The following is a 19,742-nucleotide window of genomic DNA, read 5'->3' on the forward strand; positions in this document are numbered from 1 at the left end:
TTGAGCCCCCACCAAAACCCCCATTTTTTTTCTTTCTTTTTATTAATAGGGAATTTTTCCTCTCCAAAGATAACATTTGCTTGTTTTTGGCTCTGTTATCAAGTAGGGTGACACAAAATGTATGCCAAGTCTGATCACTTGAACTGGTATTTTTCTTTTCTTTTCTTTTTCTTTTTTTTTTTTTTTTGCTCACTTGAAGGTAACGTGACAGGATCACAGAATATGAATTCTGAACAGATCTGAAAGGTTCAACTCTGCAGAGGTGAGTAATGTGCTCGTGTTTTAAATGGTTAAAGGAAGAGTGGAGCCCAAAGGATGCTGAGTCCCCTCCCCACCTGGGGCTGTTTGCACTTCACTGAACCAGTTTGCATTTCTGTCAAGTGATGACAAAGCCTGATGGAGAACTTCCTCCAGCTACTCCCCATTCCCAATTATTATTCCAAAGAGATGTCGCTGAGAAAAGCAAAGATGTGACCTGATGTAGCCAGTTGCCACTCAGTCCTTCTTATGAAAACTTACTAGTAAATAATGCATCCCTTCTGGAATTTCACTTCACATTTTCAAAGGTCAGGGCTTTTTAAAAAAGTGTAATATTTACAATGCAGTTTTCACCTTGCACTCCCGAGGAAATAAAATTTTATAATATAACATTTACTTGGTATCCTATTGTAAGGCACTCTTGTCTGTTTCCTTATTGCTTATGTTAGCAAACTCATGGATGATAATCTTGAAAAGAAAACTCCCATACAGTGTATTCAGCATCGTCTATTTTTCTCTCTGAGAACTGGGTAGAGTGCAGGTGACCACACAGCCTGGCCGGGAGTCTCCAGGCTGGTTTCTGAGAGACTTGAGTAGGCAATTCACAGGATGGTCAGAATCTGACTCCTAGACTTGTAGCCTTAGAAACTAGATTACCATGACTGAAGACAGAGACATTTCTCTGGGGGTAGAGTCAGAGTAACTAAGTTCACAAGGCTGGTACTTAACAGCAGAATATTCATGTACAGCATGAAACAGATCCGTCCCAGGGAATAGGAGTACGTGCACCTGCAAGACCAACCCATTGCCTCAAGTCCTGTTCGCTGATTTATAATTAGAAACAGCTGTCAAAGCCATTCATATATTTTTGAGTATATGAATAATGTGTTCTCTCCCTATGAGTTAAGCTATCCTGAGAAAAAAAAGAATCAGCACAAGGGAAGTCTGATTGGTGGGATGCTTCACAGCATTCCCTGGTGTATCTGTCTCACAGGAAGGATGAGCACCAGCAAAGGAACTGGAATCATTGCCGGCTACAACCTGCTACATCCGCGGCCTCCTAAGCAATGGCTTCACCATGTGGTCAGAATACTCTACCCAGACTGATACAACTTAATACATTATCTGCACTTGAGGGGCAAAGATTCCCTGACCCCTGGACGGAGCCTGGATAGGTACTTTTCCATATTTGCCTTTTTTTTTTCTATTTTCATTAATAATACCTCTCCTCCCCCACCTTTCTGATACCCTCTTTCAATAAAATTACAGTTAAGTCTTGCAACCTAGAAACTATTCCGACTTTTTAAGGTAAACTTACATTTCTAAACCTTGCTGCATTAGGCTTTCTATTTAAAAATTTAGCCTTTAGGAAGTCTTCGTGTTTCCTTTATTTCCAAGTTCTCAGGACAATGTTAACAGTTCAGACTATTTTCACATGTCAATCATACACGATTGGCATATAAAATCTCATATTTTCTGTACTACTCTTAATATAACTTGCAATGCCAAGAAACAAAAATGTCAATAATAGGAAACATCATTCCATTTTTTCCTGAGGATGCATTCTTCCAGCATTCCTGAAGTAGACATTGTTCTATAAGCTTAATGTAAGGATGTAAGCTCCCTGAGGGCAAGGATTTACACTTTGCTTGGCAGTTTGTTCCACATCCTAGAACAGTGACGTGCTCAATAAATATTTTTGAACAAATGAATACTTCCTAAAATCTAAACCACATATTTAACAGAAAATCAGAAGCCATGAAGTGATAAGCTAAAATAACACACATTATCAACCTAATGTTTCTCAGTCTATGAATTTTTAACACATCATTTTTCAACAAAAATTCTGCTGAAATAGCATTACAATAATTACAAAAATATATTGTAGTTAAGATACTTAACAAGTCTGTCAACATTATCACTGTAAAAGTATTTTAAAATTCTTTAATTATTCCTTCCAATTTTTATCTTTTTTCACACGTTTCTTAAATTTACACTTGAAGGAAAGAAGCTTCTGGAAATACATTTTTTTATTTAATATGTACAGAGTATGGGTTAGTAAAAGGGTTTACCTATCACTTTATTCTTCTTTCCATTTTTTATAGGTGTACAAAGCAAACTTCTAATGCATTGCTGGCTGACATTTCCTGTGTTTTCATTCTAAACAAAAACAAAAATAAAACAGGTACAAATTATGAAGAGACCGATTTGCCCATTAGGTGCTATATAAATTATACTGGGTATCTGAAACCACTAATCTATTCATCTTTTATTAGTTTGAGATAACAGCAGAGGGCAGAAAATGTGCAAATTATAATGAAGTTCACATAAATACAATATAAAGCAATTAGTCTTTATTAAATGTAATAAATATCCTATATTTCCTTCTTTTTCATTCTAAACTTTCCAAGCAACTTTTGGTAATACTAAGCAAATATTTATGCAGTTATTTACTATACTGGTATAGCAGATGTCTCAATAACTTCACAATCCAAAAATCCCCAAAGCACTACACTACCTAGGATACTAATGTTACAAACCTGTCTTTCTTTAGAACTGCCACTGTTTGTATTGCTCATATTGCTAAAGTTCTATAAGGTCTTCTAGATATGCAAATAACAAAATCAAGGCAGCTGCCTCAAAGTGTGAAGCTTTTCCAGAGAGGAGAGAAAACACTACAACTCAAAGTTTTCAGCGTCTGAGACACTGACCTTTGTAGCTTTGCTGTCAAAGAAAACATACTCATTTCTCCACAGAGCTGCTCACTGAAGTAGATTACCAGCTATATAAGATCGGGCCAAACTGAACTTAATTTTTTAGGCTAAACTCAAGAACTATAGCAATACTATCTAAGAAATGTCACTGACATTAAGTACGTAATAAATTGCCTCAGATTAGTTGATAATTATTACACATTAAAAATTGATACAAGTACAGGGGAAAATATGGGAGTACATCTAACCCATCTCTTAAGACATGTTATAAACTATTTCACTTTCCTTAATCAGATCACTCTGAAAGAGTCAGTTCTAAGACCTTCTGCTGAAGAGTCCCTGTAAGTGCAGATCTTTTTATTTTTATTTTTTTTAATGTTTTATTTATTTCTGAGAGAAAGAGAGATAAAGAGACAGCATGAGAAGAGGAGGGTCAGAGAGAGAGGAAGACACAGAATCCGAAGCAGGCTCCAGGCTCTGAGCTGTCAGCACAGAGCCCGACGCGGGGCTCGAACCCACGAAAAGTGAGATCATGACCTGAGCCAAAGTCAGAGGCTTAACTGAATGAGCCACCCAGGCGCCCCTATTAAGTGCAGATCTAATGGGAAAACAGTGTTGGAGCTCCAAGTTTAAAACTGGTTTACTTACTGTCCAGGGAAATCTTTTGTCTTTACTGACATCTGGGATATTCAGTGGCTCCATAGTATTTTTGACATACTGAGCATACATGTAATTAATTTTGTTTGCATCACGCTCCCTGCAGAAATAACAGATATGAGTTCTTTCCATGAAGTGAAAAAACATGGGCAAAACAGAATTAAATAAATGATAAGAAATACATGCTAGTCTTAAATGGTAGGGTAAAGTGTGTGTCTTATTGGAAAATGCACTTTAAATGTGATGACTTACAACTTTGGTAGTTACTACAATTTAAATGTTTTGAAAAGACAAAGACCCATAATTATTCAGATTTCTAAAACAAGTTTTAAAATGTCATAAGTAATGCTATTACCACCATTAATAGGCAGGTTGATTTTTGTGTCATTTATGTAAAATCCATACAAATTTTCTTCCATGTCTTATTTTTTCATCACATTATAGAATGACTGAGGTCTAGTCCCTGTCTGTTTTACCTCCTCAGTTATTTGCTGTATCCACCCCAATAATCGTTTACACATTTCAAACCAAGGGGAAAATCAAACATGCTTGAAAGAATTTTATTAAGCTTTTCTCTCTTCTTTTTCTGCTTTGAGATATTTTATGATACTTTTTTTTTAAACTTTATGTTTATTTTTATTTGAGATGACAATGAGAGAGCATGACCGGGGAAGAGCAGAAAGAGAGGGAGACACAGAATCCAAAGTAGGCTCCAGGCTCTGAGCTGTCAGTACAGAGCCTGATGTGGGGCTCGAATCCACAAACCATGACCTGACCCGAAAGTTGGATGCTCAACTGACTTACCCACCCAGGCACCCCAGGATTCAGCAATTCTGTATGTTATGCTGTGTACCACAAGTGTAGCCACCATCCACCACCATACAGGCACTATTACTATATCATTGACCATACTCCATAGACTGTGCCTTTAATCCCCATGATTTACTCATTCCATAACTGGAAGCCTGTCCTTCCCACCCCTTCACCCATTTTGCCCATCCCCCCCACGCCCCCTTTCCCCCTTTTTTTAATCTAGATCAGACTTGTGTGCAGGTCCATAGCTGTCCTAGCTCTGTCCCCTTTTATCCTCACGGGGGGGGGTCCCCTAATAAATTTCTTGCACATTTAATCTAGTCTTGGCATTTGCTTCATGGAGAACTTGGGCTAACTGTGACATCCACTGCTTTTTGCACAGTATCAATGGATGTATATGAATATATTCTTGGGAAGACAGGAGCATGGAGCTTGGACACACTGAGAAATTTCTGTGCTTTAGAACTAAATGGGAATCACTGTAGGCTATGTAAACCAAAGACAGAAAAACACACCAAAGAGACATGGAAATAACAGCTAACACTGACTTAGAACTTAACATGTGCCAGAAATTTTCTGAAGCATTTTGTGTATATTATCTCATTTAGTCCTTATTATAATCTTGCTATCAGTATCCCCATTTTACAGATGAAGAAACTGAGGCTTTGAGGGGTTAAATCATTTACGAAAAGCCCTACAGCTAGTAAAAGATGGAACTTAAATTTCAGTCAGTCTGACTTCAGAATCTATGCCCTTCATCTACTTAGTATCCACAGTTTTTTAAATTGTAAAAACCTTTTTACTACTTTTTATAGTGTTGCTGTATTTACTGTAATTGTGTTTTCTAATATATAAATATCAATAACAAGTATTAGCTAGTATACATATTACAAGAAAGTGAGCTTAAAGAATTAATTCTATGCATTTTTCATATTATGATAAAAATGTGCATTTATAAATTAACATCAAGTTAACTACTAATGGAATTATAGCACTAAAATATCATTTTTTCCCTTCTAATTTCATGGCTCTTATGAAACAAACTGCAGAGACTCCTAAACCTCCCACCACCTGGAGATGAGCTTCCCTTCTGAAATTCTTAGGCGACCCAACTCACAACAGCTTTACTGTGCTTTATGTCACTGGTGATATGATTCTAATAATTATGTATAATGTTCACCCTGAATATTTATTTTTAGTTTTACACAACATTTCAAAACTGTCTTCAATGTGTTATTTTAATTTATAAAAGATAATTAGTAGTTTGGTTGGACAAATACCAAATGAGCCATGCTTTTCAATGGAAATGAATGGCCTAAAAGAATGATTTGCTTACTGCTGACATCATAAAATTGCCTAGCATTTCATCTCATGGGAGAGAGTTTGGATTGGCAAAGTGTTTAATAATGAGAATTAGGGAGTCCTGAATTCTATCAACAAACAACTTTAGAAACATAATAAAGCGTCTGCTGGTGAAGTGTCAATATCACTTTAGTCCTTTTTCAAAATGCTAAAGTCACTACACATTATTTTTAATTCAGAGGTTTGGCAAAATTAGGCCTAATATCTAACTTTTATAAAAATAAAAATGATTTATATCTCTAAAAGTCCTTTTATTGCATCATTTTGAGAGAGAGAGAGAGAGCACACAGGAGCAGGAAAGGGAGAGGGAGAGGGAGAGACAGAAGGTCAAGCAGGACCCACAACCAGCAAAGAGACCAGTGTGGGGCTTGATCTCACAACAGGGAAATCCTGACCTGAGCTGAAATCAAGAGTCCGACGCTTAACTGACTGAGCTCCCCAGGCGCCCCTAAAAGGCTAACTTTAAATGTTTAGCTGACATAAGGCATCAGTGAATACTTTTTAATGCTATAGAATTAGTTAATGAATTGGTTAAAATGATCCATTAAATCACTCTCTTTTAAGGTAATCCCACTGACCTATTTATTTATCCTTTATAGTATCTTGGGATGATGACAAAAATAAATGGAAAATATCTTCCATTTTGCCTACAGAGAGGGAACACACTGTTTATCAGAAATAAATCAAATAAATAAGACTACACTTTTTTAAAATGCATATTTACCAGTAGAGGTCACTATCATACCAAATCACTGGGCTTGTTGAACTTTCATTAGAAATTAGAAGACCAGGCTGAATTTGTAGTAAAAATCAAAATCCCAATACATAAAATGTAATTATACAGATATATACAGCTGTTCAATATTCAAAGGTAAATGTATATAACTCATCATTTTATACTTTTTTATTTTACTTTTTTTTATTCAAGTATAATTAACATGGTGTTATATTAGTTTCAGGTATACAATATGTAGTGATTCGACAATCCTATTTGCTTCTTAGTGCTCATCAAGATAAATGAACTTTTTTTTTAATGTTTATTTATTTTTGAGAGAGAGAGAGAGATACACAGAGCACGAGCAAGGGTAGGGCAGAGAGAGAGGGAAACACAGAATCGGAAGCAGGCTCTAGGCTCTGAGCTGTCAGCCACAGAGCCTGACATGGGGCTTGAACTCACAAACTGCAAGATCATGACCTGAGCCGAAGTCAGACACTCAATCAACTGAGCCACCCAGGAGCCCCAAATAAACTTTTTTTTTTTAAGTTTTATCTATTGGGGGGCGGGGAGGGGGCCAAAGAAAGAGGGAGAGAAAGAATCCCAAGCAGGCCAAACATTCATTGTCAGCACAGAGCCCAATGTGGGCCTTGAACTCGTGAGCTCCAAGATTAAGACCAGAGCCAAAATCAAGGGTCAGATGCTTAATCGACTCAGCCACCAAGGTGTCCCAAGATGAATGAACTCTTACTCCCCTTTATCTATTTCACCCAACTCCCCTCTGGCAACCACCAGTTAGTTGTCTGTATTTGAGCCTATTTTCTGGTTTGTCTTTTTCTTGGTTCATTTGTTTCTTAAATTTCACCTATGGTCATAATATCATTTATGTCATTTTCACATCATTTATATCATATATACTTCCATCATTTTATGCTTTTAATATAGAGTATCATACCTGTAGATATATGTAAATACATTAAATATATATTTGTCTATATATAGCAATTCATTATGCAATCTGAAAAGTAAAAGAATCAAATATTTACATGTGTCTTATCTAGAAGCTTTCTAAAACATTCTTTCTAAAAGGCAAAAAAATGTAATAGCATCATAACGTCAAAATTATATCAATGCTCCTCCTAAGAATAAGAAGCTTCATAATTGATCTAGGCAGTAGATACCAGCATTTATTAAAAGGGAAACACACATACTCACCAGGACATGGGCTTATTATCACACACACAAAAAGGACCCAAAACTAATTAAACAATGTCAAATATGTCAGAAAATATAATAGCACATAGAGGGGCTTAGGAAAAGACTATACATGGAAATGAGATATAAAGTTGTCATGACCAGCAATGCCAAGAGGGAAATGAAGGCCAGTTACTGACTTTTAATTTTGTGAAACAAAAACTCGAGATAGCTGAAAAGTCTCAGGTAGAGATACCATGGTTTATCTACTTTGACTACGCACCCCAGGCCCAAGTTAGCAATAAAGGCCTGAGTCAGGTGTACCTTCTGAGTCAGATGAATTCCCCATCTGCCCCCAAATTACATCTGCCCCTTTGAGAATTCCTCAAAGTCTTTTTTTTTTGTTTTTTTTTTTAAATATTTTTATTTATTTCTAGGAGACAGAGAGAGAGACAGCGCGAGCAGGGGAGGGTCAGAGAGAGAGGGAGTCACAGACTCTGAAATAGGCTCCAGGCTCTGAGCTGGCGGTCAGCACAGAGCCCGACGCAGGGATCGAACCCACGAACCGCGAAATCATGACCTAAGTGAAAGTCGGACGCTTAACCGACTAAGCCACCCAGGCGCCCCTCCTCAAAGTCTTTTAATAAGAGAAAAGGTCTTTCACTGTATCACACTGTTAAAAATAATAGTCTAGAACTTATGAGTTTTGATTTACATAGAATCACCTAACCAACTAAACTTTAAGTCACCATGGTCAACGGTGTCTCCATCTTGATGAGGGAAGACCTAAAGGAAATGGGAGAGAGGATGCGGATGCGGGCAGAAGAGAATGAAAGACAGGGAGGCAAGACCCTCTGGGAGTCAGTAGTAGGAGGGTTTGAACAAAAGCAGGCTGTGCACTCAAGTACTCTGTTCTTTATTATTTTTTATTTTTAAATGTGTATTTATTTCTGAGAGAGAGACAGCATGAGCAGGGGAGGGTCAGAGAGACAGGGAGACACAGAATCTGAAGCAGGCTCCAGGCTCTGAGCTAGCTGTCAGCACAGAGCCCAACACAGGGCTCAAACCCACGAACTGTGAGATCATGACCTGAGCCGAAGTCGGACGCTTAACCATTTGAGCCACCCAGGCGCCCCTGAAGTACTCTGTTCTTGAAGATAGCTGTAAACTCAGTCAATTCTGCTTTACATGATCTACAGAGATTTTCCATTTCTAATTTGTTTTATTAAATTTATTACAAAAATATTATTTTACTATAAACATTTTCCTCCAATTTTTAATGAACATTTTGAAATACACAAAAAAAGTTAAAAGTAAAATGAATATCCTATTCTAGATTCCACAATTTTTAATGTTTTACCACATTTGTTTTACCTACATATGTATGTGTGAATATATCCACTTGTTTAAATATATTAAATTTAGATATACTTAGGGGCGCCTGTGTGGCTCAGTCAGTTGAGCGTCCGACTTTGGCTCAGGTCACGATCTCACGGTTCGTGGGTTCAAGCCCCGCATCGGGCTCTGTGCTGATAGCTCAGAGCCTGGAGCCTGCTTCAAATTATGTGTCTCCCTCTATCTCTGTCCCTCCCCTGCTTATGCTCTGTCTCTGTCTTAAAAAAAATAAACATTAAAAAAATGTAAAAACAATGTAGATATACTTACTCATTTACCTTTGGTTGAAGCATTTTAAAGTAAGGTTAAAAAAGACATTCTAATACCTCATCCATAAATACACCAGGATGAAGCTCCTAAAAATAAAAAGTTTCCTACTCACCACTGTATCTTCCTAATTACAAAGAAAAGTAACAATAATTCCCCACCAGCATCTACTATCCAATCCATATTCAGATTTCCAATTGTTCTCAAAAACTTGTTCTTTGATAGTTGTTTTAATCAGAATAACCAAGATTCATGCATTGCATTTGGCAGGCATGTCTAAGATAGTCCTTCCCTCCATTTTGTTCAATGACACTGACTTTTTGAAGAGACCAGGCCAGTTATCTTACAAAATATTCTATATATAGTTTAGATTTGCATAGAGGTTATTTTCAAAGGACTTATTGTCACTGAGTACTGTACTAACAGCAATACCATTCACTACATGAAATAATTCTCTAATAGGTTAACTGTAGTAAAAAATATGAAACTTTAATATCAAATAGTAAAGATAGGACAATATTCTATTTCCATGATCATATGAGGCTTTTAGATATAACATTGATAATTAGGGATAAAATAATTTTGAGAAATTTGAGATAAGTTATTTAAGGGGGTGAAATAACAAACAAATGAACAATGAAAACTGTGATAAATATCTATACCCAAGAATTCTTGACACTTTATCCTGCAAACTTGTATTCCTCAGAATAGACTATCACTTAAGCAAACAACACCAGTTTTTTACTAAGGGTGGAAAGGGAATCTGAGAACATTTGGTAGTTTAATTTAAGTCCTTTTCAAAATTCTTCAAAAAGCACAAATAAAATTGGGGCAATGATATCTCTCACCCCAATCCTATAAATATATTCTATTATCCAAGTGATAACCACAACAAAAAAGTTAATACAAATTTTTAAATTATAAAAAACAAGACAAACACATGAGCTACAATACAGATCNTTATTAAATCCCTGTGGCTGATTCCAAATCACAGAACACTTGAAGAGAAGTTTGTTCAGAAGCCTATCAAATTTCCAGTGAGCATCCAATATGCAATGAAAAATATAACTGCAATTTAGACTTATGGGCCTTAAATGAGCCAGTCCACAAAAATGCTGTACCCAGGATTGTACAAATTTTGACACCATTCACTATATTGAGAATTCTCCATTAGGTCAACTGTAGAGAAAAAAACAAAACTTGAACTTTGTTATCAAATAGTAAAGTATTTTCACACTTTACTATGTGAGAGAATCCTAAGCAGGCTCCATGCTCAGTGTAGAGCCTGATGCAGGGTTCGATCCCACAATCCTGGAATCATGACCTAAGCCAAATCAAGAGTTGGATGCTTAATCTACTGAGCCACCCAGCACCCCTTTATACTGTATTTTTACAATAAAGTAAGCTAGAGAAAAGAAAATGTTAGTAAGAAAATCATAAGGAAGAGAAAATACATTTATAGTAAAGTGCTGTATTTACTGATTGAAAAAAATCCATGTGTAAGTGGACCCACACAGTTCCAATAGTTATTCAAGGGCCAGCTGGACTTATGATAAACACAGAGAAGAAGTTACTTTACCTTGTTAAAGTGTCTGATGATTTTTCTAATTCCTCACACTCCATGTGAAACACACTAGAAAAAGAATCCTGAAAACACAGGAGAACACCGACTGAGAAATAAGTTTGACAATGTAATGAAATCTATTTAGATACACACATGGAAGTCTGTGCAACTGAGAGAAGACGACAATACTAGTGTTATTTTTCAACTTAGACTAAACTGACACAAGTACTCACTGCCTGACAGCCTTAAGTTGGCTTCCCATGTTCTTACCAGTTTCTGATATTCACTTGCAAAAATGCTCATTTGTGTACTACTTGCTTTTTGTTTTTCTACCAGGTGTTAATGAATATGTGAGCTTCAAATTTTCTCCATATTTATTCAAAATCCACATGTTCTAGCTTTTATGAATATAGTGATTGCTGTTGATAGATTTTCTTAAAAGATATATTTTATGAGGTCATTAAAATAATTGTGAAGATCAGCAACACAGAAGTATTTTGAAAGTTACATTAAAAAACAGAATACATATTCATACCCATGCTACATTTACAACTGAAAAAAGAATTGAAGGTAAACACAGAAATAAAACAATGATATTAGTTTAATTTGGGGACAGAACTGAGTGCTGTTTTTTTTTTCTTACTTACATTTGATTTTTGCTCATGTTGTTGCAATATTTTTAAACAAAAAGTTGTTATATAAATGAACATCAAGCCACTTGATTCCTAAACCCAACAAATTAAGCTGTTAAAAAGTGAACAAAATGTATTAATGTTCCTATTGTTAAGCTATACTTCAAAGCACCAATGATCCAAGTCAGTTGCTGCCATAGCAGATGTGAACTGGTAGATGTATGAGCTGAATGTTAATTAAAGTGATATTTAAGCTGTCTAAAAAAGGAGTGATTTGCGTATAACTTTCAAAAATTAAATGCTAAAGAACAGGTCACAGAGCAAAAATTGTAAATTGACTTACTGCATTAATGAGTTCTGACCTGAACTTTAAAAGGATAGCTGCTTGTAATCATCTCCATATTTAAGGACATTATAACTGACTGAAAATATGAAATAGTATTGAAGAGAAGACTGACTGATATCAAATTCTCATTTGATATCCAGTTAATGAGACTTAGACACCATACACCACAGAATAATTCACATGTCATATAGTACAGTCTTACTATCTATAACAATTTTTAAAATTGTAATAAGTATCACATGTCTTTTATTATTCTACTTCCCAAAAAACCCATCAATTCGGATATCACATATGGATTATAGCAGACTACACAAGTGGTGATCCCCACTCTCTTTCCTAACCCACGAATGAAAAGCCTATTCTCAGAGTCTAAAGGAAAAAGAAAATAAATGACGACATCAAAAAGACATATCCCAAAAACAGTGGTTGCTAGGTCAAAAAGGGAAAGAAACTACATAGAGGAAAAGTGCTTCAGGCTAGAAGTTCTTATTCTAATCACGACTCAATTGGCCTGTCTAGAAGTAACCAGCACTCTGTGAGAATACTCCATCTTCCATACACATCTATTTCTTTACATTACACATCAATGGATTGAAATCCACCAATTAGAACAGTGTAGTGGTTTTCCATTGTTGGTAAAGGATTTAGGACTAATTTAATAATATTGCTTCTATTGGGCCATGACTTTTGGTTTGTACACGATTTCTGACAAAAAGAAAATTTTATTCCCAACCCATTCAGAAGGGGGGTCTACTTGTTCACAGCAACCAGGGCACTACTATTCCTGATCACAAAAGGTCTGCATACCATAATGACGATGTATTTCCCTATCAAGAGAGTGTAGCCATTGACAAAAGCAGCACACGGATATTCCCATGGTAACCACTTAGTGGAGGGACACAAAGGTGAAAGGGTGCATGGCAGGCATTCTCCAACCTCACCTCTACCCCCTTTCAATCAGAACAGCTCCTACTCTGATTGGCTTTGCATAAACAACCATAAACAGTTGGGTTTTAGCGAGAGATTTGAGGCTAACATGAGGTTTAGAAGCAGTGCTTTAAGGAACATAAGTTTCTGTCTTTCTAAAAATAAAGAAGTCATACTCTGTACTCACGGAGCAATCTTCATCCACAATGAAAATGGTGCATTTCTGCACCTGCATGAAAGAGATAATAGTGGCAGCTATTTTCTTTAGAATTACTTCTAGTGATTGCTGTTCTTCAAAAATTAAGCTAGCAAGGTCAAGCAGCACCTAGACAAGAAAATTTAGAGCCTATTATTTAGTAATTGTTTGTAATTGTTAAAGTATCATTAAATACAGTGACTTATACAGTTTACAAGTTGTTTATTTATAATCTAACAAGTTACAACCAAGTTTGCGTTCAAGTATTAAATATGTAAGTCTCTATTTCCTACCAAGGCTTCCATTCTGATTGTTAGTATAGTTAGTATAGTGATTACAATCACAGACTCTGAAACCAGAGTCGTCAGTTTTTAATCCTGCTTTCCCTTCCTGTGAGCTCTGTGATGTAGGGCCAGCTCCTTAAAAATGGGGATAAGAAAAATAATAAAAATAATCATAGGATTATTTTGAGCACTAAATAAGCAAACATTCATAAAGCATTTTGAATATTATCTGATACGTAAAACACACTGACATTGCTGCTGTTCCAAGCTTCTGAGATCAACATTTATCAGCATTTTCATATAGCACAGTAAATACTGTCCAAAGCAGACAAAGTTTGGAGAGCTCCTTTTGTGTTTTTTCCTGATAATATCACTTTCTTTTGAATTACACAGAATGTCTTCTAAACTCACAGAATATTTGTGTGAAGAGCAAGAGGAAAGGGTATCATAGAAAATTTATTTGAAGAGATGCTAAGCTAGCTGAGGCCTGAGAGATAAGCAGGAATCATTCAGGTGAAGTGGGAAAGGGAAATATTTCAGTCAAGAGCAACTAAATTGAGAGAGGGTAGCATGCACTACAAGTCTTGATCAAGTTTTAAGAGAGGTATAGAGTGTGAGGAGGAGAGCTGGTGAGATGAAATTGCAGAGTTGAGTGGAGAAAGAACTTCATATCCCTTGTATGTCTTGGGAAGCAGTTTGGACTATGATGGACTGCAGGAAGAAAGTAACCGGCTTGCAGCTGTGTTTGTAAAAATGGAGATTAGATTAATGGGTGGCAAGAACAGGGCAGGAAGAACAGGTAGGAAGATACTGCAAGTGAAGGCAATGGAAGATCCAATACCTTATTAACACAAGACCTAAAAAGAGAAAATATAGGGTGGGAGAGAGGAATTATCAAAGAAATAATGAAAAATAATTACATAGAATGGAAGGGCTTAAGCCTCCAGGTGGAAAGGGATGAACAGATTCATCATACCAGTATGATGAATGAAAAAGAGTCATATTATAAAATTAAGTGATAAAAAGCAGAGGCAGGGAAATGATCTGAAAGGCTTATACAAAAACCAAACCAAACCACAACACCTACAGAGCCAAGGATCAGAACAACAGGGATGCTAGTTAGAAGACAAAGTACCACCCCTAAATTCTGAAAGTGATTTTTCAGTTTAGAATTTTATACCCAGCCAAACTGGTAGGGATGATATAATACGCACTTACCTGATCAATACTCTTTCTCAAGAAATTGAGATTGTGCTGCAATAAAACAAGGGCATAAACTGAGAAATAAGAAGTTATGGGATCCAGTGGACAACCAGTGGAGCCCTTCTGAGAAAGCAGTAAAGGAAAATTCTATGATGACACCTTTGCAGCAGCCAGGGGAGATATGGTTCAGCTTGGAAGAGAAATTGTGGAAAACCTCAACTTGGAGATCTCCAAGAAAAAGAACTCAAAAGAATGCCTAAATAATGGGGAGTCTGGGGAAAAACCAACAACATGAGTGTTGCTCTATGCTCAGGGAAACAGTTCAAGAGGAAAAAAAGGAATGGAATTCAGAAACATCAGGAAAAACTAAAAGTTGTATAGCAAGTGCAACATGAATAATATTTACATAGTCATGGTACTTATAAGCACTTTATTTTAAATCACAACTTTAGAATTAAACTAGACAAAGCTTACTAAAAATATGTTATCAATGTGGGCAATAGAAAAAGGTCTGATGACAAAAGCAGAGGTAAGGCATCGCAGTTGAGAAGGAAAGATGAGAGATGTTAAGATCTTCATTTTACAAAGCAAAGAATCAACAGATGAGGTCTCTAGTTGATAAGGCAAGAACTAAAAGCCTTATCTAACATTATAAATGCAACCCATCAGTAACTTAAAACAGATATAATGATACTAGTGGAATAGGATAATGGCAAGTAAAGAGTGATGTAAATCAAATAAATCCACATCTGTTAAGTTAATGACTATTTTCTAATACTGATAAAGCAACAGAGCATGGATTACAGGAAGTGGAAAGAATTATTAAAACATACAGTTAAAATATTAAGTGGATTTTTAATCATACACATATATTACCTGAATAAAAATTTAACAATTTTTTTAAAAATAATTCCTATACTCTCTCTTTAGTAATCAGACTTGCCTGATTTCTCTTGTTCTCCAGCAGTGAAGTCTCATAAAGTTGAGCATTATGGAGAACAATACCACAAAATGCCAAATAAGCAGCAAAGTCCTAGAAAACAAGTAAGACAACAGCCAAATTAAGAATTGTCTACACAACTGTCTTGTTATGTTTTCTGAAACACAGAAGGCACCCCAAAGTATTTATAGTTGAAATAAATACTAGAAAGCCCAAAGGGTACATGTTAATTCTGCACAAAATTAGGAACTGATGCAGAGCAAGTGTTAGCTAACTGACACAGTATGTAGATGACAAGTATTAACACTGCCTCCTAAAGTCATAGACTGGTTACAAATATCCAAGGAGAAGAGGGGAGGGAGTAGGACACAGATCTCTTTATGCCATTTGAAACTGAAATTCACCCTATGCAAAATTTGGTGTCATCTCTGAATGATATTAAGAGCTGGATCTGTGCTGAGGCTATATAAATAGCCTGTAACTTATTACTGGGCCAAACGAAAGCTAAGAGCTTATTGAGAGAATATTGGCAATAACAGTCCTATATAATGTTGTATAAAATATTAGCTTCAGTATGCTTTCTAACATGGATTATCATCCTCATTATACATTTTATAGTGGTACGCTGACAATTATATTAATTATTGATTAAAATAAATCTTTCCATGGTATACTTTATTTACAATCATATTTATTTTGCCAAGAGATGATACAGCAACTCTTTCAAGAATTGCAGCTCTTTCAAGAGGTGTTTACCTTAATGGGCAAATGATGAAAAATAAATATAAACATAAAGTCATTCTAGAGCATGTTACCCATCAAAAATTCTCAGATGTCTTTAACAGAATAGGAGACTACATATCTATTACACTGATTCAAAAAGGTACTTGCTATGTCCTGAAGCAATTAAAATATGGAGACCAACACAAGTGCCAGTAGGGCCTACACCATGGAGACAAAAATAACTCTGACCTGTCTGAATGTCTTCCAAACGCTCCTACTAATTTTCAGGGGAGAGACATAAATAGCGATAGGCTTGAATAAGAAGAATTCAATAGGCTCCACGATGTACATATAATTACATATTCAAGAAGAGAAATAATAAAACCTACTGACAGAATGAAGTTATAAACAGGTTTAGGGGCTTCTGTCCTTAAACGGGAAGCATGTCGATGTGGTGCATGGAATGTATTCCTTTAGAGTTGGATGGGAAGAGTAATAAAATAATGCTGACTGCCGCTCTTTCTGAAGCTAAATTCACATCATCCAGCCTGAATTCACACCTTGGCGCCCCACCGTCTGTGTGCAAAGCTTATAAAACATTCTGAAATTTGCTTCATCAGGAGGCAATTCCAATTTTTAGCTGACTTGGATTTCTGAACTTGGAGCTTCAGGGGTTTTTACTCAGCGTTGGATTTCTTTATGGCGGTGATGAAAGGCAAATGAGATAGTTAATATACCTTGTCACCCTCTGTATGGCCCCAACATGCACACAGTCCTTGAGGTGGGGGGACTTGATGACACACTGAGGAGGTAGCTGGGGAATTTCTGAGGACTGACTACCACTAGTACCCCAAAGTCAGCACTGTTTTTAGCTGCAGTAAACAGTAAAAAAAACAGTAAACTGTTTTTAGACACTGTTGAACATTTCAGATCATTTTAAACTGTGATTTTTTTTTGTGATCAGCAATTTCAGCCACAGCTAAGTCTATATACACTAAAAAGAGAAGGCATCTTCTTAAATTGACATCGACGCAGATGTAAGTTTTGGTACCTTTTCATCTTTTTCAGTGAATGTCCCACCGTTTCCGGATCTCTTGTTGATGGCCTGGGCTACACCAACAACCTGGTATAAGGACAAAAAAGTGGTAATTTCATTGATTGAAATTACTGGTATAAATTCACCAAAATGTGTTTATGGAGGAATTTCTACATGTGCTTTAAAATAGCAGTGAGCTATGAAAACAAAACAAAACCCCTCAGCTTTGAACTAGTTCTGTATCATTTGTTACATCCTTCTTTTCTTTTTTTATGTATATTTTTAAAATGTGTATTTATTTATTTATTTTGAGAGACAGAGAGAATGCAAGCAGGGGAGAGGGGCAGAGAAAGAGGGAGAGAGAATCCCAAGCAGGCCCAATGCTCAGGGTGGAGCCCCATATCATGATTTAATGAGATCATGATCTAAGCTAAAGTCAAGAGCCAGAGACTTAACTGACTGAGCCACCCAGGCGCCCCCATCTTTTCTAATAAGAATTTGGATGTTGTCAGCTTTTCGCGTCCTACTATATTAGATTCTGTGACTTCACTCTGCATTGTGAGAAATATTATTGGCAATTGCATTTTAAGTGAATATTTTTCAAGGTTTTTGGATTAAAAACTGTAAATTTCTGTCACATTCAAATTAAATGTGTGATGAATGTTTTATACTAGCTTTAAATATAATACTTCAAACGGTTTAGTTAAACATGGTCTTTTACTGAAAATGATACAGGATCCAGTGGCCAATTAGGGTGAAAAATAATTCCTAATGTAGGGGTGTAGTCCAACTTCCTTTGAAACATCTGACCTTAAAAATTGTTTTACCCTCAGTAGGCCTATTTTTGGGAAAAGAGGTTATCTTGAAAAACCAAAACAAAAATTAACAGGATGAGTCTTCCTTCCAATGGATCAAAGGTAAACTGTATCTTAAGAAGACTGAGCCCATACTCTGGGAATATGTCTTAAGTTTCCACAAAAGGTGTAGAAACACTTTAAGAACCTTCTCTTCCTTCTGCTTGAAAGTGTATTTTACTTACCTGTTTAGTTCCAGCTTCAGTCTGAGTCATTGCCTTAGTCTTTTAAAGACCTTCAAAACTTACCTTTTGTGTTTTTTTCCCCTTTCCTTTTATAAATTCTACTCTCTCCTTCCTTGGTGATTTAATATCAGTGGAACAAGCTATTATCCCCTAAATGATTACACTTTAGGAATATAAAGCCCTTGGTTTTGTGTGCATGGCTCATCGTATTTTCCTCCTCTCCTTCTGGTCCCTTAGCTCTAAAAAAAGGCTATAAAATTCCCAGACAGGGTAGCGGAACAAGGAAGGAGAAATGCATTCTTATCTGATACATTTTTCTGGTCTTCTCAATACCCTTCCTCCATGACCCATGACAGAGTAAAGTGATGTTAAAAAAATAAAAATCAATCAATCAATCAGAATTCTCCAATTATCCTGTACCTTTTTGTTGTCCTTAATTCAACTCTCCCTTATTTTTATATACACAATAGCTTTTTTTTTTAATTTTTAAAGTTTTATTTATTTCTAAGAGAGAGAGAGACAGTGTGAGCAGGGGAGGGTCAGAGAGAGAGGGAGACACAGAATCTGAAGCAGGCTCCAGGCTCTGACGTGTCAGCACAGAGCCCAATGCAGGGCTCGAACCCACAAACCGTGAGATCATGATCTGAGCCGAAGTCGGATGCTTAACAGACTGAGCCACCCAGGGGCCCCACGATAGCTCACAGATGTTCAGATGCTCCAATCTCAATGACTAAATGTATACATCAACTTCTATTTATGGTAAAAAAATGTGTGGACTGTGGATTAGCATGTTCACCTGAGTATAACTGACAAGAACTACTTTCAGGTCACTGGGGCTAATATACAGTGCGATCAACTTGGTTATTTCAAGTGATCATTCATTCACCCAACAAATACTGAGGTGCCTACTCTGTACTGAGGAGTGACAACTGGAAGAAAGACTACTCTGAAGAAGCTCAGGGTCAAGAACGGGTGATGCACAAACATACACTTAAAGCACATAGGACGGTGTCATCAGATGGATGATACAGATGCCCACAGACTGCTCTGAGCACAGAAGGGGGCACATAATATGGGTAAAAGTGGGGCGCCTGGGTGGCTTAGTCGGTTAAGCGTCCGACTTTCGCTTAGGTCATGATCTCACGGTTCGTGGGTTCGAGCCCCGCGTCGGGCTCTGTGCTGACTGCCAGCTCAGAGCCTGGAGCCTGTTTCAGAGTCTGTGACTCCCTCTCTCTCTGACCCTCCCCTGCTCATGCTGTCTCTCTCTCTCCTAGAAATAAATAAAACATTTTAAAAAAAAATATGGGTAAAAGAGGCAGCTTCTTAGACACGGTAACATCTGAGTTTTCATTCGTCTTTAATAAATGGTTTTATAAAAGAAAGACTTAAACTTTAAATCTTCATTTTAAGGAAGGGGAGTTTACAAACAGACACATAGTCTTAAGCAAACCTTCTCAGATGACTACACAATATAAAC

At 36.5% G+C, this 19,742-nt stretch overlaps 1 protein-coding gene and 1 long non-coding RNA gene across 10 annotated transcripts in view; one reads left to right on the top strand and one right to left on the bottom strand.

Moving 5' to 3' along the window:
• Window positions 1–1,751, top strand: part of LOC144222285 (uncharacterized) — a 98,556-nt gene extending 96,805 nt beyond the window's left edge. For all 3 annotated transcript variants that reach the window (XR_013332362.1, XR_013332363.1, XR_013332364.1), the window contains 2 exons: window positions 200–262; window positions 1,253–1,751. This is a non-coding gene — a long non-coding RNA (uncharacterized LOC144222285). The remainder of the gene's footprint in view (window positions 1–199; window positions 263–1,252) is intronic.
• Window positions 1–19,742, bottom strand: part of PDE5A (phosphodiesterase 5A) — a 142,452-nt gene that overhangs the window by 70,245 nt on the left and 52,465 nt on the right. For all 7 annotated transcript variants that reach the window (XR_013332361.1, XR_013332360.1, XM_077752772.1 and 4 more), the window contains exons 4-9: window positions 17,242–17,313; window positions 15,471–15,560; window positions 13,032–13,169; window positions 10,955–11,022; window positions 3,621–3,729; window positions 2,331–2,418 (exon numbers count right to left, since the gene is read on the bottom strand). Coding sequence is in view for 5 of the 7 variants with exons in the window: in XM_077752772.1 (XP_077608898.1) it covers window positions 2,331–2,418; window positions 3,621–3,729; window positions 10,955–11,022; window positions 13,032–13,169; window positions 15,471–15,560; window positions 17,242–17,313 (565 nt within the window). In the remaining 2 variants the exon portion in view is untranslated. The remainder of the gene's footprint in view (window positions 1–2,330; window positions 2,419–3,620; window positions 3,730–10,954; window positions 11,023–13,031; window positions 13,170–15,470; window positions 15,561–17,241; window positions 17,314–19,742) is intronic.

Source organism: Crocuta crocuta, unplaced genomic scaffold (assembly GCF_008692635.1).
Source record: "Crocuta crocuta isolate KB4526 unplaced genomic scaffold, BGI_CrCroc_1.0 scaffold451, whole genome shotgun sequence".
NCBI classification, from domain to species: domain Eukaryota; kingdom Metazoa; phylum Chordata; class Mammalia; order Carnivora; family Hyaenidae; genus Crocuta; species Crocuta crocuta.